The 18,870-nt window shown below is 35.5% G+C and overlaps 1 protein-coding gene and 1 pseudogene across 1 annotated transcript; both read left to right on the top strand.

Moving 5' to 3' along the window:
* The first annotated feature begins 249 nt into the window (after positions 1 to 249).
* On the top strand, positions 250 to 2,636 carry LOC125480408 (endonuclease 1-like). Its single transcript, XM_048591250.1, has 9 exons — positions 250 to 388; positions 788 to 968; positions 1,059 to 1,166; positions 1,292 to 1,347; positions 1,477 to 1,560; positions 1,663 to 1,758; positions 1,846 to 1,910; positions 2,053 to 2,126; positions 2,229 to 2,636. The coding sequence occupies exons 1-9, from the start codon at positions 254 to 256 to the stop codon at positions 2,369 to 2,371; spliced, it is 942 nt and encodes a 313-aa protein (XP_048447207.1). The 5' UTR covers positions 250 to 253; the 3' UTR covers positions 2,372 to 2,636.
* Positions 2,637 to 4,646: 2,010 nt separating this feature from the next.
* On the top strand, positions 4,647 to 8,817 carry LOC103966280 (annotated as a pseudogene).
* Positions 8,818 to 18,870: the final 10,053 nt, after the last annotated feature.

Here is an 18,870-nt window from a genome sequence, read left to right as displayed (position 1 = left end):
AATCTGAGTAAATTGCAATGACTATTAGTGCAATTTAACCTATTTCTCAGTAAATCCCTAATATGTTGTGATCCACCTCATCCCCACCTTGCTTGGGCTAAAGAATGACTTTTGGTGTACTTAAATTAGTTGGAAGCCGAAACTTGTACTCATTGAATACCTTTGATGACTTGTAAGTTAACATAAGATCCCTTCTGCTGGGCCTACAAATAATCTGTATATATGTACACTAGTGTCAACAGAGAGAATTAAGATGGAGAAGAAGTACAGATACTTTGGGAGATTTTCCTTCCATTGGTTTGTTTTGTTGGCTGTTGTTTGCAGTTTAGTTCCAAGAGCTCAAGGATGGAGCAAAGAGGGTCATATTATGACGTGCCGGATTGCGCAGGTAAATGAGCGAGGTAGCCTCTTATGTGGACCTTAATGGCATCGACCACACAAGCCCACACTTGATGTGCACCATTAGAGTCTGCATGAGATAATTTTCGTTAAATGAGTTGCCCTAGAGTCCATGTTGTCCAATAAGAACATAACAGCTATCCCTCCTCGTAATTTACATTTCTGAACATCTTTTTTATGTCATATCTTTAATCTATCAAGATTTCGAACCACTTGATTAGAATTTCTTTTTAATCTTTGTTAGATTAATTGATCATCCAGATTGCACAATTTGCATGCCCTCAAGAAAAGGAAACAAAAAGCAAGGCTGACCAGTTCTAGATTTTGTGTTTTCAAAGAAGCTCAAATCCTTCAAATATCCTGATGAATTAGTGATGATAAACTGCAGGCACTTCTAAAGCCCGAGGCCTCAGAAGCAGTTCGAAATTTACTACCTCACAACGTCGATGGTGATTTATCAGCTCTTTGCGTATGGCCGGATCAGGTCAGGCATTGGTACAGATACAGATGGACTAGCCCGCTTCACTTCATCGATACACCGGATAATGCTTGCACCTTTGACTACTCAAGTAAAGCTTCCCCCTGCCTAATTAGTATTTAGTACTGCTTGATTAGCAATAAAGCAACATTAAGGTAAAGTTTGGTTTTGAAAAAAATAGGGGATTGTCATGATCAACATGGCGTGAAGAACATGTGTGTTGCTGGTGCCGTCCAAAACTTCACCTCTCAGCTTTTACACTACACAGAAGGAACATCTGACCGTCGATGTAAGGAACCCTGATTTTCTTACATATAGATTGATGATATTGCTTTAGGGTTCGTCAATGTCTAATTTCTTGTATTGCACGGACAATAATATCAAAGTTTGTTTGGTGTTTGAATATCTTTGCAGATAATATGACTGAGGCCTTGCTTTTCTTGTCACACTTTATGGGAGATATCCATCAGGTAATATACATACCTGTGGGCAATTCCAGCAAATATGAATGTTATTTTTTAGCTCTCTTGGGATATAATTTCTATGAATTTCATGCCAAGTTTTTTAGTTTCTGATCATCTTCGTGCATCCTTTGGCAGCCAATGCATGTCGGGTTCACGACAGATGAGGGAGGAAACACGATAGACTTGCGTTGGTACAAGCACAAATCCAATCTTCACCATGTAAGCCCTTGAAGTTGTAGCTCGCGGAACAACCAAATAGTAGTCCGGCTATGGAACGAACATCCATTCTTTATTAAAAATCGAAATTTCTTGTTTGTGCAGGTATGGGATAGGGAGATTATACAACAAGCTATGAAGGACTACTATGACAAAGACATGGAACTTCTCCTACAAGACATACAGGGGAACATCACAGATGTAAGCACCAATGTTTAGTAATTATTAACTTGCAAGGGATCGATCGATACATGGAATTATCTGATTGAATTATTAACTATGTTAACAGGGATCTGGTCTGATGATGTTACATCATGGAAACATTGCGATGATCAACGTTCATGTATAAACAAGTAAGCTTTGATCAACGTTCATGGTCTCATGCGTACACACAAGTGTGCACAAGCACACACATGTATGTACAGACATACATAGCTTTGATATTTTGGTGGTCGATATTAGTGTTGAAATATACGTTGTTACGTATGTACTTAGGTATGCTACGGAGAGTATAAACATAGCTTGCAAATGGGGTTACAAGGACGTTGGGGTGGGTGATACTCTTACAGGTATATACACACAAGCACATTTTTACCAGTGTACATACATTACACATACAGACTCCCAAATTTCCATTGTTAACTAATCAATGATGTGATTGAAATTTTTAGAGGATTACTTCCTTCCTCGGCTACCTGTGGTGGAGAAGAGAATTGCTCAAGGCGGGGTTCGCTTGGCGGCCATTCTCAATCGGGTCTTCTCTTCCGGTCAAGAGACAGAAGTTGCTGACGAAGCATCACACTCACCCACCTAATCTAATCAACTAACCAGGAGTTGCTGATCAAACTCAAGCATGAAGATTGAACCCTAGTAAAAGACATGACATTCTAATTAGTACTTGCGTATTTGAAATCTTGTTATTCCACTTCATTGCTAAATTGCTAATGTATATATGTGCTAAAGTCATTAAATGAAAAAAGATGACGACTTCCATATGTCCAAATCGAAGGTTGAAGATGGTGTAATTATTTGCTAGGTACACAAAAGATCTTGAGAAAAATTAGGAATCACATTTTTCACATTATGGTTGATGGAATTCCATTTCGACTACGATCTACTTTACACTAGTATTTTCTTGGATGAGAGGAGCTTAATATATATATATATATATATATATTATGAGAGGAGCTTGGCTCCTTAAGATTGAGGAGGAGTTTCTCCTTAATTTATTTCGTTGTTGATTCACAAAACTTCGTTTATATGATCAGAACCATTTATATCATAAAACACTATGTAAATATCATATTTACAACAAATCAATTAAAATTAGGGTCGTGTTGTCAATCAACTATACCAAATAAATACAAGTTCGTAATGCTTTTACCGAATCTGTCCATCTATCTTTATCTAGTTTGAACAAGAGCTGTTAGATCATATTAGGTTAAATTATCTAAAAGTTCTTATTGAAAATATGACTTTAGCCTCTAAAACTTAATTTTCTCCACATAAAACTCGACATAAGTTTTTTACTCCAATAAAACACATTGACTATATTCCACATTAGCATTTCATTAATTATAATTTGACTTTACACATTTAAAAAAAAATTATGCTTAAAATACCCCTATTTGAACGTTTGATGTACACAATTAATTCTATACAAATTGTAAGTAAGATTTAATGATTTTACAAAAATAAAAATAAAAAAATTTATTGCCTAATATATAATAATAATAATAAAACATGCCTTATATATGTAATAATACATGCTTAGTTTAGCCAATCAAATTATATTTTATATATAAGTGTAGGTAAATTATTTCACACACACACAAACACACAAACACACAAACACACACACACACACACACACACACACACACACACACACACACACATATATATATATAACAAAAAAAACATGCCTGATATCGTAAAAATTCATGCAAAATAATTTACCTACAAAAAAATTTTATTTGATTTAGTGCACCTACTATTCAAATTTTAACCAATAAATGTAAAGTACATGCAAAATAATTTACCTACATAATAAAGCAAACCCAATAGATGCAAAAATACATGCAAAATAATGTACCTACATAAAAAATAATACTTTTTTTATTCAATACTAATTTACCTATTATTTGTACATATAATAATAAAATGTGCCCAATATATGATACATACAAAATAAAATACCTACATAATGAAGAATGTTATTTGATTCAAAATTAATTTACTTACAAAATAAAGCAATTTTATTTGATTCAAAATTAATCTACCTATTATTTGTACATATATCTTATAATAATAAAATGTGCCAAATATATGTAATAATACATGAAAATATATTACCCACTAAATAAAAGAATGTTATTTGATTGAACATAATTTACCTGCAAAATATATGTTAGTTGCTCATCATAAATTTACATATAGGTAGATTAATTAGTATAATATGTTTGAACATATATGTAGTACTGTGCATATATATATATATATATATATATATATATATATATATTGAGCTTATGGTAGTACTATATACATTTGAATGTGTGTGTGTGTGTGTGTGTATATATATATGTTAGGGGGTAATAATATGTGTAATAACTATTTGTTCATTGTAATTAAGGTGAGTAATTACATTTATTGATTTATTTTGAATATTGTGGTACAAGTTGTAAATATCTTGTAATAATAGGTCAATTATTTTTCTAGTTAACAGTCATTTTCAAATTTGGGTTTTATTTAGAAGTTTATAACTAGGTCGATTTTTGTCTAGAAAATAAGAGTTGCAATGATTTATAACTAAGGAACTCAAGTTCTTATTCAGATGTGTAACTTAAATATGCATTTTGACGTGTACTAGAGGATGCCTCTTTCCGCAACACACCAACACTCAAAAGACTTGGATTTGGGCCTCCTAGTCATAGGGCCGATTTGAGTATGGCTATTGGGTACCAGTATAGTGAGCCTTTAGGGGAAGGGCCATTTTCGACCCACAGAAATTAAGAACAGGAAAGTTCAAAAGTACGCCCCGATATCGTGGGAGAAGACTATTGTATTCAATGCCGCCTACCTAGATCAAACCTTGACTTTGTCTCTTCCACCTCTCTCACTAAACAGCCAGGGTTTTAGGGTTTTACACACACACGGCCAGCTAGCAGCTGGGGAAATGGTTCGTGGGAGTGGGACCCACTGAAGTCTCCATTACACCCCCAACGAAGCATCGTCGTATTTGCCACCACTCTCTCTCTCTCTCTCTCTGCAAATTTTCTTTCCAGTTTCCCCATTTCGATTTTCCCACAGAGAACGAGAAAACATGCCAACTACGGACTTTTTCCATTCTTTTACTGCCTAATATTTAATATATTTACATATCGAATCCCAACAACCTTCCTTGCGTCGCAAGTCGGTCCCTTCAAACTCCCTCTTCATTTCCCAACTTTTTAATTCCCGAATCAGCTCTTAGATTTTGTGATCCCCCATCACCTTTATATAAACAGACACGACGACCCTTTTGATTTTTTGCCCTACGAAGATGCTCCAAGAATCTTGGATATTCCAAAGCAAGCAACTTTCATGATTTCATCGCTCCAATATCTCTGTAAATATTCTTTAACTTCTGCTTCACGAAGATTATGTTTTTACTGTTTTGGATTTTTGGTTTCTTAGTTTTTGGATGTGATTTGCATATTATGACTGCTGGTGGGTTGCTGTTAGATTAGTGTTTGATTTTTGGGGATGAAAGTTTTAGTCTTTTTCGCTTTCAGATCGAATTTTTCATGCCTTTGGTGTTGATCGTTGTGTATAAAGCAGAGTTGTTCTGTTTGTGTGGCTTTGTTTCTCGATGCCGTCCATTTTTTAGCTAAATTTCTGAATTTTTGAAATTTCATGGATCTGGATGTATGGACTCATCCGGGTGGTTTTTCATTTTTTGATACAAGCGATATTGAGAGAGAGGGAGTCGAACATAGGACATCAAGCGAGGGGGCGTTTGTGCATGTGTGATCTTGATTTGATGCTGAATGTTAATTTCTATAAGTAATGCATAAGAATCAAACTACTGTTTTTTTATGATCTTCAACTCCTAAATTTACAAGAGCCTTTCTCTTTGTTCCTGCCATCAGCTGATGGCCCTGGTTTTTGTTTTCTAACCAAGTGGTATTTTCGATACAAATCGTTGTCATATGCTAATTCTTTGATTGGAGTGTTGCTCTAATTGTCCTGCCTGTTGTCTTCACCTCTCCATCTGTTAGGAGTGACCAGTTCATCTCCCTGTATATATTTCTGCCCTCAAATGTTGATCCGATAGTAGTAGCGGTTTTTGTAGCTCACTTCCCTTGGTTCAATTTCAACAGGTTGAACAGCACCGATTTGCTTCTCTTCAGAAGGTTCAAAGGGTACTTGTTAATCTTGTTTCGGAGTGTAGTGCTTCATCTGAACATGGCATTAGAAAGGATTGCCAGGACTGCTCGAAATGGATTCAGGAGGTCGTCAACAGGAGCATCCACTCGCACATCTGAGAAGGATATGTTGTGTGAGCGAGCATCCACACGCAATTATTGTTCCGTACCTTCACTCGAAAGTGAGACTAGAAACAACAGTCTTTCGTACCTCTCCAGCATTTCGAAGGTGAATCACAATAGATTCTGGAGCAGGGGAATAAGCATAACTCCAAATTATCAGTTCCCTTCTGCAGAACGATTGTTGAGGAGTCTGATTCGGAGTGTAATGAGCCCAAGTATCCTGGACTAGAAGCAACCAGACCGGGTGAAAAGCCAAGAGTGGTGGTCCTTGGTACTGGCTGGGCCGCTTGTCGATTCCTCAAGGGACTAGACACCAAGGTTTATGATGTTGTTTGCATATCGCCGAGAAATCACATGGTCTTTACTCCTTTACTTGCTTCAACTTGCGTTGGTACCTTGGAATTTCGTTCAGTTGCTGAACCTGTTAGCCATATACAATCTGCAATGGCGACGAGTCCCAATTCATACTTTTACCTGGCTTCCTGCGTTGGCCTTGACACAGGCAAACATGAGGTAACGGAACTATAGTTATCAACTTGATTATTTTCAAATTTGGGAAACGTTTGCTTACATTGTTCAGTGATCTTAAGATTCATAACATATTGGACACTGACTAATTTAGATTTTTGAAGTCATAGCTACAGAAAAGTTAATGTTCTTATTTCGTATAGGTTTACTGCGAGACAGTTAGCGATAGCGGTTTATCTCATGAACCTTATAGGTTCAAAGTTGCATATGACAAGCTCGTCATAGCTGCAGGAGCTGAGCCTCTGACATTTGGTATCAAGGGTGTGAAGGAACATGCATTTTTCCTCCGTGAAGTGAATCATGCCCAAGAGATTAGGAAGAAGCTTCTCTTGAACCTCATGCTCTCTGAAAATCCAGGTGAGTGTTATATGTATCTCAGAGTATACAGTTGTTTGAAGACTTGGTTTCGCTCTCTGAAGGATGAGTGAAAGACAATTGGTAAGAATCGGTGTTCTTCCCTCTAACATCTTATACATTTTACTTTGCAGGTATATCAGAGGAAGAAAGGAAACGCATTCTGCATTGTGTTGTTATTGGAGGTGGCCCTACGGGGGTGGAGTTCAGTGGCGAGTTGAGTGATTTCATCAAGAAAGATGTCCAAGAACGGTATACTCACGTTAAGGATTACATCAAAGTCACACTCATTGAGGTACAATCAGTTATTCTCTCCTATATTTATGCCCTCTGCACTGGCTTCTTGTGGACAAATAATGAAACAAATTATTGTTTTCTCGGTAATTTTGTTAACAGGCGAATGAGATTTTGTCATCGTTTGATGTTGGCTTAAGGCAATATGCAACAAATCACTTGACCAAGGTAAGTTGATTTGTTTTTCTAACATGCTGGAGGCTACTTTATGTTGGTTCTTGGGATTGATTTGAAATGTGAACTTTTGCACCAGGCTGGCGTTTGCCTTATGCGAGGCGTTGTGAAAGAAGTGCATCCGAAGAAGATAGTTCTCAACGATGGAACTGATGTTCCATATGGCCTTTTGGTCTGGTCTACCGGTGTTGGTCCCTCAGAGTTTGTGAAAAAACTTAATCTTCCAAAGTCCCCGGGTGGAAGGTATAACCACCAGCATCTCTTTACTTTCTCTCTTTTGCAAGGTCGGTTTCTTCCTTGGATTCAATTGATCAAGTATCTAAAATCAACTGTGTTGAGTGATATAGGATTGGTGTTGATGGCTGGATGCGGGTTCCTTCAGTGGAAGATGTGTTTGCACTAGGAGATTGCGCTGGTTTTCTTGAGCATACGGGGAGGCCAGTGCTTCCGGCTTTGGCTCAGGTTAGAATTATGTTTTCACTCTACAAACTAGACATTGCTGTCAAGCCTGTCATACTTCATGCATATTCCCCATGGCATCCAATATTTGGGTGACGATTTTGTTAAAATTGCTAATGCCAAAGGCTAAATATACAGATAAGAAGAGTTTAACATCAAAATTTATAAGGCATTCCAATTGAAATAGCTATCACATTGTTAGCATATTTCAACCAATTTCACATTTTCGGGCTTACTGATAGATTGACGTAGAGAGAGCAAATGAGCAACTGTGAAGCCATCTTAGAACTAACCCAGTTCACTTTGTTTTGAATAGGTGGCAGAACGTGAGGGAAAGTTTCTGGTGGAGTTGTTTAACAGGATTGGAAAGCAGGATGCCGGGAAGGCCTTCAGCGCGAGAGACATCCCTCTCGGGGAGCAATTTGTTTACAAGCACCTTGGAAGCATGGCGACAGTTGGAGGCTATAAGGCTTTGGTTGATCTCCGCCAGTCTAAGGTAAGGGCAATGTGCTTTTTATGCCTAGCACTTTCAGTGTGCTTTTCCGCCAAGCATTTTCCTTTAACCTGTTGGGTAAAATTTTGCAGGATGCAAAGGGCATATCCCTTGCCGGATTTCTCAGCTGGTTTATTTGGCGCTCCGCTTATCTGACGCGTGTTGTCAGCTGGAGGAACAGGTTCTATGTTGCAGTGAACTGGGCTACTACTCTTGTCTTTGGCAGAGATAACTCAAGAATAGGTTGATGCTACAAGTCACCTCACACACCATTGCCATGTGTTACAGGCTAGTAATTTTAACACTCCTCGTTTCGCCTTCCTCCGAATATAAAGGCTACATATGTTAAAGGTTTAAGATCTTGATCTCTCAATTTGTTGAATTGGGTGAAATATTTGGTTTAATTTAAACTCAATCTCTTAATCATTTGTCGCGAAGTAATGTGTAGCGTAAATGGTAAAATGATTTTGACCTTCTCACCAATCTTTTGTCATTTAATTTTGAGTTCGATGCTCGCACCCTAACAGACAGATTGAAAGAAGACACATAACTAAGAGTTAACAAACATATTCCAATAGTTATAAACTTTCAAACTACAAATTTTTTACAGCCTTTTGTTGCAAGAAACAAAGGTAACTTTTTACCCTTCCCTCTCACTCACTCATCGAAAATGTAAAAATCTTTCACCAAAAAAAACTGGACTGATTGATTGATCAACATGATCTCATCAGCTAAGAGAAGTGATGAGCATCGCTAGATTCACAAACGCCGCGGCGGCTGCTGGCAGAGAAAATGGAGGAGAGAGTGAAGCAGAACCCCAACAATAGCCACCTTCACCTGACCCCTCTTGGGAATCAGACGGCCAGAATTGAACCTCTGAGAGAAACTCCCACTGTTGATCATAGCACTCCTTGCACCCTCCATCTCTTCTTTTGCTTCTGATTATCTTAATAAGGGATCAAAAAGTATATATCAAGCAGAGAACGCTCTGTATTTTACACTTCGAAAGCTCTTCTCGATGCGGATATCCGTCTTCGATTAAGCAAGAGAGAAGAAGTGAGTGTTTGAATCTTGAAAGTCTGAAACTTTTGAGCTGTGAGGTTGTTTTGTGATTTGGGCTTTCTTGCTTGTGTTTATATAGTGCCAACTGCCAAGGACATCAACTTTTTTATTTTTTTTAACTTTATTTAATTTTGGGGAAATTAATATATTTGATTAGATTGTGTTGCTCGTCGAATTTGACCGTTTGACAGAGACAATCTTGACTTTCCTTCTTAGTGGTGGAGAAATTTTTAATTGTGACGGAAATACGGGTGGTACATCACGTGTTTTTATGTAAGTGATGAAAAATTTTATTTTGTCGGTTCTCCATTTTATAGGTTTTTTCTTCTTCTGAATTTACGTCATCTCTTGATTTTTGTGTCCGAAATAGGCAGATTCATAAATTTAGATTACTCAATTAAAATCTTACGGCCTAATTTGTTTATTAGAAAAACTAATGAAAATGTCTTGAAAATTTTGAGTTTTAATGATAAGGACAAAATAAAGGGTAAAGTAAATAGTACTAGAATTAACTTTTTAGTGTAAAAATGTAATTTTTGATTAAAGTGAACACTACTGTAGGTTTTTCATTAAAACTTTCATTGTTTATTTCACTTATCCAACTCATTTAAATTAAGAGTTCAAATCTCTCTCCTCTTTTAAATAGTCCAAATTTTTAGATTTCTGGATCCGAACTTAGGAGATTTGATGAGGATCTTGATTTTTTATTTTATTTTTTCTGTACTCCTTAAACTCATAAACTAATAGCTTCTCTCTTCACAATGACTTGGACCGGGAAAAGTCGTTCAACACTTCACACACAACAATCATAACTTGAAATTATATACTCGGTTTTTCTTACATGTATAATAAGAATAAGAGTGGAGAAATGTCACATTTGGAGCTGCTTTCTACATGAATTTGAATTCTATATCTAAGACTTGAATTTGAATTTAGTGGCAGTGTTTCATTTATTCATAAATATACAATATATAGAAGTACAAATATACAATTTAATTACAATGAATTTACTTTGAGTGCATCCTGATGAATCTGTCATACAATGAATCTAATATAAAAAATTCAATGAACCTAATTAAAAAGATTACAAAGTGAGTGAGACAATTTCACTAATAGAAATAAATCCTGCCAACGACTCCATGAAAAGATGTGATTCACGGTAAAATTTTTTGTCATCCGTTCATTTTAATCTTTCGATTACTGTTTATATGTGTGTCTAGAGATTTGTCCTAGAGAAAAATTGTTTTGTCTTTAGCTATACTTATTCTGCTGAACCAAGCAAATCCTGAATCGGGTCCGCCCGGTCCCGTAAGGGCCTGAACTAGATTCAAAATGAAGTGCCCAACTCGGACTTGATCATCATCGATCTCTCTCCTCCCTAATAATGTACCTGCCACTAATATAATTAATTAATTTTAAACTGCTAATTGTATGTGAATTAAAGTTGTATTAGATTATTCCAAAGTACAATTATAGAGTCAATACCATTCACTGAATCTGATAGTGGAAAAGGGAGCACCTTGATTCGTTGTATTTCATCTAAGTAAACCCACTAGACAGTGGACACAATATTTTAATTATGTTAGATTATGTTTAAAACGGAAGAGATTTGGGTCTAATAATTTGGATTATGGACAAAATAACTAATAAGGCTGCCAATTACAGAGGGAATATCCTTATTTTGCAGTATATTCTCAGTGTTTTGTTTCGTTATAAATGGAAGAATAACAGCTAAGCTAATTCTTTTTCTAAGGTACGAATGTTTTCCTAGTAGATCAACCTTTGAAAACTATGATTGTAACTTTAAACCAAGAAAGAAACTTCGATATGACTATTGATTAGAGCAGTGTTTATACTGGATGAGATTAGATCAAAATACAATCAGTCTTATATTCTTGCGAGAGGTCGTTCAATCATACAAAAACAATGTTGTGCACAATTGCCACATAAGACAATTGTCTCCCAACAATAAAACCAATGCGAGGCTGATGAGACCAAAATATAGAAGAGATTCATACTTTTTGTGAGGTTGAAATAACCAACAATAAAGTTGACAATCTCAAAAGCCAAGACTCTCACTGAAAATTTACCCTTTCACATAACCTCTATTTACTCGAACTAAATCTCCAGTCAAAAACCAATTAGTTGTTTTCCAAATTACCTTCAACTTAAAGTACCAAGTTTTGGGACACATGCTGAATAATTAACAAAAATTAATCTTTGGGTTTTACGTATACTTTTACATCTTATTGCTTTAGGGCTCATTGTTTTTTATTTGTTGGCAACATTGACCCTGCCAGCTATTGAGCTTTCTGGCCACCAATTCATCAACATAAATACATCTTTTTAAATGGAAAACCATAAAAAATAAAATAAAAAAAAAGCCCAGTAAATATGAACACGACAACTAGTAAGGTCAAAGAATTAATTTGAATATTAATATGACCTAAAGTAGTAAAGTTAAAGTTAATCATGATGAAAGTAGCAAATTAACGTAGGACCAAATTAAACCAATGTATAAATTGTGTTGGTTCCTTGTTGTTGCTCCTGCTGCTATATTTGTAGCCCACAGAATCACATGACCACTTTGCTAGCTTCCACTAAAAAGGTGAAGTCTTATGATTCTCTTCCACTGGTAAAATAGGTTGGGTCTCGTAATACAGGACTTATCTGCAATTATTTATTAATTCAAGGGTTAACAAACTCAAATAGCCTTTCACTACCAAAGATCTTGGTATCTCTCTTTTGAATTTAAAACATTATTTTCGATTATATGACAAGTGAGTTCCAGATATAATGTTACGTACACTTAATAGTATGATTTTTTGCAAGATTTATTAGATCATTTTACTGTTAATTTTCTGGATCACTCACCTATATGCACCATGAAAGAAAATTATTGAAAAAGATGAAAGATAGATGCCAATTATTTTGAGAAGGACTTCTATGAATATATGATACATGTAACAATCATGATGTTAAGTATATAATTATCATGATGTTGTAAGTGCATAAATGATATTTTATGTAATTTTCTCTTCACATGACCTTGTTTCACTGACCCGAAATCCCTCGGTAGTGGTGCACATTTGCCATGAGAGTTTGCTCTCCATTATTAAACCCTAAAAACATAGAAACGGTACGGCCAAACAAAATGATGGCCTTATCATAGTACGATGCATGCATTGAATCTTGTATTGAAAGGGAATTGGGCCAAAATCTGTAAGAAAATGTGTTTAATTGTGTCAGATTGTGTTAAAGGAGGCATAGATTCGATCTAGGCAGTGAGATTATTTTGATATTTGTAAGAGTTGGTTGATGGTTGTTTGGTTTTCTTTCATATCTTAATCCACCCATATCTTACATATTATTTCATATCCTAGTGCATAAATACATGCACTGCATCCGGATTCTAATCTCTTTTAGACATGAAATGTCTTAGTGCTAGTATTGTACATCGAATTTTGATAATATTGTATTTCTAACTTTGATACAATCAATTGTTTATGTGTGGGTGAATGGTTATCATTAATTTGAGCTTTAAAATACATTAATCGATTGTAAATCACTCATTATTTACAGTAAATCAACAATCATGATACAATACTTTAACGCATGATAGATTATAAAAGGTACTACCTCTATCATATCATGATTCAAGACCAAACTAAGTAGAAAATTTGTTTCTATATAAGTGATACTATAGGATGGCGAATTCGAACATAGAGCTCAAGTGCAAGGTTAAACACTATTTACCATTTAAGGTACAAACTCCTTACAAATAGCAGTTATACACTAACAATGTACTAAATGCATATGAATTCCTGCTCCTGGTGTTCCAGTTTAATTTTTGTTCTAGGTTTTGAGATTTCATTTCACGCACCAAAAGTGTTGTACCAAACAAAATAATTTGACCAAAGAAAGCAGATTCTCATTCAATATTTGAACCAAATTCTACAATGTACAAAGATTAAAATCCATTACATAAACAAATTAACGATCTCTTCAAATCCTCAGAACTTCTTGACCTAATTAGTCGATCTCGAAATTCGTCTAAGTTTAGTAACTACGAGTTGCTTAGGCTGCTGCCATGTGCATTTATGGACGATGAGGATCGAAGATTGAAGCCACGGAATTGGCTAATCCCACCACGATTCCCATCTTCACCTGACCCCTCTTGGGAATTAGCCGGCCGGAAAAGCTCCTCGACGTCGCTCCCCCGGCGGTAGAATTGGATGCGGAACCTTCCATCTCTGTAGCTCTTCTTCTTGCATAAAACCTTCTGAACTGTGTAGCGCTTCTTCTTGTAGCAAAATCCTCTTCAAACTACAAAAATTTTACAGCCTTATGTTGCAAGAAACAAAGACAAGAGCTCAAACTTTTTACCCTTCCCTTTCACTCACTCATCTAAAATGTAAAAATATTTCACCAAAAAAAAAAAAAAAAAAAAACTGGACTGAAAGATTGATCAGAACATGATCTCATCAGCTAAGAGAAGTCATGAGCATCATTAGATTGACAACCGCAGCCGCCACGGCGGCTGCTGGCAGAGAAAACGGAGGAGAAAGAGTGAAGCAGAACCCCTACAATAGCCACCTTCACCTGTCCCCTTTTGGGAATCAGACGGCCAGAATTGAACCTCTGAGATAAACTCCCCCCGTTGATCATAGCACTCCTTGTACCCTCCATCTATTGTTTTGCTTCTGATTATTATCTTAATAAGGGATCAAAAAGTGTGTGTGTGTGTGTGTGTGTGTATTAAGCAGAGAACACTCTCAGTATCCTAACACTTCGAAAGCTCTTCTCGATGCAAAGATCAGTCTTTCTATTAAGCAAGAGAGAAGAAATGACTGTTTGAATCTTGAAAGTCTGAAACTTTTGAGCTGTGAGGTTGTTTTGTGATTTGGGTTTTCTTGATTGTGTTTATATAATACTGAGGACATCAACCTTTTTGTTTTTGTTGTTTGTTTTTTTTTTTTTTTTTTTTATGTTAAACTTTTTAAAATTTTGGGGAAATTAATATATTTGAGTATACTGTGTTGCTCGTAGAATTTGACTGTATTTTCTTTGGTTTTATAAAGACAATCTTGACCTTCTTGGTTGGTCGTGTGCTCGTGTTCACACTTCACTTTTTATTGGCTTGTTTTGTCGGTTTTCTATTTTATAAAGCTTTTTTTTTATCTCTACTCCTTTAAACTCGTAAACTAAATTCTTCTCTTTTCACAACCAGTTGAACAGGAAAAGTCGTTCAACATTTCACAAGAGATGAAAATCTCATGTACAATTATTTAGAGTGACAGTTAAAGTAATATATTGTCAACTCTTTTATTATTATCCCTGAGAAAACCAAACTTTTACCTTAAGTAAAATTTAGTTACCAGAGAATAAAAAACCGAGAGCTTTTCCCTTTTTTTTCTGATTATTAATCTTAAGAATGTAGATTTTAAGAATGAATGATTGTCGTTCTCCAACCCTCATTGCTCCCCCGGACCAAGTGGAGCATGCATGGAGTCGCATTATTTGGAGCTACCAAATGCATCCTATCCTTTCTCTTTTAAGCAGTGAACAATTATTATAATTTAACAACTATAAAGAGAAAGGATAGGATGCATTTTTTCTCACCGCTTTCAAGTGAGGATAATGCTTGCCACCCTACTTATTAGCATTGAATGAGTTTAAATTTTGAGGTTTGTGTCTACCCCATATAGATCTTGAAATTTAAACTCATCCAATAATGATAAATAAGATGGTAAACATCATCATCATTTGAGAGTTGTGAGCAAAAATATTCCCTCTTTCTTTAAGCCTAGTGATTAAAGGTTTCCAAATATAATGTCCTTACTTATGCAATCTGGTCTGGGTTCGATCTCTCTTCTCTCTACCAACTACTAGTTTAACCTACTAATGCTTTCGTTTGTAAAACAAAAAACATAATGTCCCTGCCACTAATATAATTAATTAATTACAAACTGCTAAATTAAAGTTGTATCAGATTATTCCAAAGTACAATTATAGAGTCAAACCATTCACCGAATCTGATAGTGGAAAGGGAGCATCTTGATTCATTGTACTTCATCCAAATATACCCACTAGACAGTGAACACAATATTTTAATTATGTTAGATTATGTTTAAGAGGGAAGATATTTGGGTCTAATAATTTGGATTATGGACAAAATAACTGATAAGGCTGCCAATTATAAAGGGAACCCTTATTTTGCAGCATATTCTGAGTGTTTTTGTTTTGTTATAAATAGAACAAGTACAGCTATGCTAGTTCTTTTTCTAAAGTACGAATGTTTTACTTGTAGATCAACCTTCGAAAACAATGCACCATGAAATACACTGGCCCCGTACTTTTGTGAGAACTACTTTAAAGATAACATGGTCCTTTCAGCCATACAAAAATAAATCGTGTGTGCAATTGCCACATAAGACAAGTGTCTCAAAATAATAAATCAAGGTACTGTTGTTCACACACATTTTTTTATCTCTCAACAACCTTGTTAATTTTTGTGCATTGGGCTTCTTCAATTCGCTCTATCAAACCACCGTAAATTCAGAGTAGTATGTGAGAAGTAAAAATAATTGTGTGGATACATAGCACCATCCTAAAACTAATGCAAGGTTAATGAGACCGAAATACATAAGACGTTCATACTTTTGAGATTAAAGTGATCATCTATAAAGTCTGACGATCGCATAAGTTAAGACTCTCACAGAAGATTTTCCCTTTCGTGTAACCTCTTTTTACTCAAACCAAGTCTCCAGTCAAAAACCAATTAGTTGTTTTCCAAATTACCTTCAACTTAAAGTACCAAGTTTAGGGACATATGCTGAACAATTATCAAAAATTAATCTCTTAAGGGCTCATTGACTTTCATTTGTTGCCAACATTGACCCCGCCGGCTGTTGAGTTCTCCGGCCACCAATTCATCAACATAACCAACAAAAAAATCCAGTAAATATCAACACGACAATCCGTAAAGTAAAGAATTTGAATATTAATTGACCTAAAGTAGTAAAGTTAAGTTAATCATGGTGAAAGTAGCAAATTAAAGTAGGACCAATTAAACAAATGTATAAATTGTTGGTTCCCTGCTGCTGTATTAGAGTCCACAAGAATCACATGACCACTTTGCTGACTCCCCACTATAAAAGTAGAGTCATATGATTCTCTTCCACTCGTGAAGTTTGTTGGGTCTCGTAAGCAGGACTTATCTGCAATTATTTATTAGTTCAAGGGTAAGATCTTGCAATCTCATTTTAGAATCTAAAACCTTATTTTCGATTAATATAATATGCAAGATTTGGATACAATGTTACGTCACACTTAGTTGTATGGACTTTATGCAAGATTAACGAGTTGCAATTCTCTGGATCACTCAGAGGTATATACCGTGAAAGAAAAATTGTTGAAAGATATAAATGATAGATGACAATTATTTTGAGAAGGATTTTCATGATACAAGACAATCATAATATAAGTATATATTACCATGATGTTATGAGTGCGCAAATGATATTTTACATAAATTTCTCTGCACATAACATTGTATCATTAACACAAAATCCTTCGGTAGCAGTGCCACATCTGCCATGAGAGTTGCTCTCCATTATTTTATCAGAGTGAAGGATATGAGTTAATAATTAAACACTAAAAACATCGAAAATGTACGGCCATTTGTTATGGCCTTTATATAATACGATGCATGCACTTAATCTTGTACTGAAAAGGACTTCAGACCAAAATCTGTAAGAACATGTGTTTAATTGTGTCAGATTGTGTTAAAAGAAAGAGGCATAGATTCGATCTAGGCAGTAAGATTATTACGATATTTGTAAGAGTTGGCTAATGGTTGTTTGGTTTTATTCATATCGTAATCCACCCATATCTTACATAACTACTGCATAAACACATGCACTGCATCCGGATCAATGTTATCAACGTATGATTGTATTGAATTTAGTATTATTCAATCTAATCTATTTTTAGACATAGAAAATGTCGTAGTGCTATACTGCTATTGTACATTGGATTTTGATAATATTATATTTGAATTTTGCTACAATCAATTGTTTAGTGTGTGGGTAAATGATTATCATTAATTTGTGCTTTAAAATACATTAATCGATCATAAATCACTCATCGTCTACAATAAATTACTCTAACGCATGACAGACTATAAAGGTACTAGCTCTATCAAATCCATGATCCAGGGCCAAACAAGTGGAATTTTTGTTTCTATAAAAGTGATACTATGGGATGGTGAATTGAACATAAAACTTAGGTGTAAGGCTAAACGCTTCACTATTTAAGCTACAAATTCTTTACAAATAGCGGATCTGATACACTAACAGTGTACACTATATGCAATATCTGTTAATTTTTAAGTAAAACTTGCTATGCAATATGAGTTCCTGCTCCTGGTTTTCCAGTTTAAGTTTTGTTCTAGGTTTTGAGATTTCATTTAACGCACCAGATTTATTGTACCAAACAAAATGATTTGACCAAAGAAATGCAGATTCTCATTTCAGTAATTGAATCAAATTCTACAGTATGTACAAATATTAAAATCCATTACATGAACAAATTAACAATCTGCTCAAATCCTCAAAACTTCTTGACCTAATTACTCGATCTCAAAATTCGTCTAAGTTTAGTAACTACGAGTTACTTAGGCTGCTGCCAAGTGCATTTATGGACGATGAGGATTGAATACTGAAGCCACAGAATTGGCCAATCCCACCACGATTCTCTTCTTCACCTGACCCCTCTTGGGAATCGGCCTGCCGGAAAATCTCCTCGATAAATCTCTGCCGTTCATCATCGCTTTCCCGGCGGTAGAATTGGATGCGGAACCTTCCATCTCTCTAGTTCTTCTTCTTCTTCTATAAAACCTTCTGAATTCTGTATGTGGTTTTCTGAAGTTTTGACGCAAACTACAAGTTGGTTTTGCTCAATGCTCTTTCCAGAACCCACTGCTTTCTTATATACCACTCAGCTGGTTTAGGATAATGACCATATTGGCCATGCAGCGGTTAGATATACAAAAGTTGTGCATGCGTGATCTAGTCATTTTATTGTTTATAGGACCAATAATGCTTGTGAATTAATCAAGTGCACGGGTCTACAATATAAGGTGGTGGATGGCTGCTGCATATGGATCACGTGGGTAATTAGTTTTGTGTTGTTTGAAGGAGTCAGCATTCCACCGATCATGTCGAACTGTTTGGAATCTTGTCTTTGTTTAAAAATTATACAACCCACTATTTCTTGTTTATTGTTAATGATTAATAATAGGGTTAAGATAAGAATTAGGTGGTGACAATAGTTTACTTACTTTTTGGGAGCCAATCTCGTCAGTTCTCACACAAAGAAGAGGCTACTTTTAACATGTGAAATGAGAAAGATACT

Source organism: the organism of the source record quoted next, unplaced genomic scaffold (genome assembly GCF_019419815.1).
Source record: "Pyrus x bretschneideri cultivar Hongxiangsu unplaced genomic scaffold, Pyrus_bretschneideri_v1 Contig33, whole genome shotgun sequence".
Lineage (NCBI taxonomy): Eukaryota > Viridiplantae > Streptophyta > Magnoliopsida > Rosales > Rosaceae > Pyrus > Pyrus x bretschneideri.
Note: the sequence above shows the minus strand (reverse complement) of the source record. Positions and strands in the feature narration are given on the sequence as shown.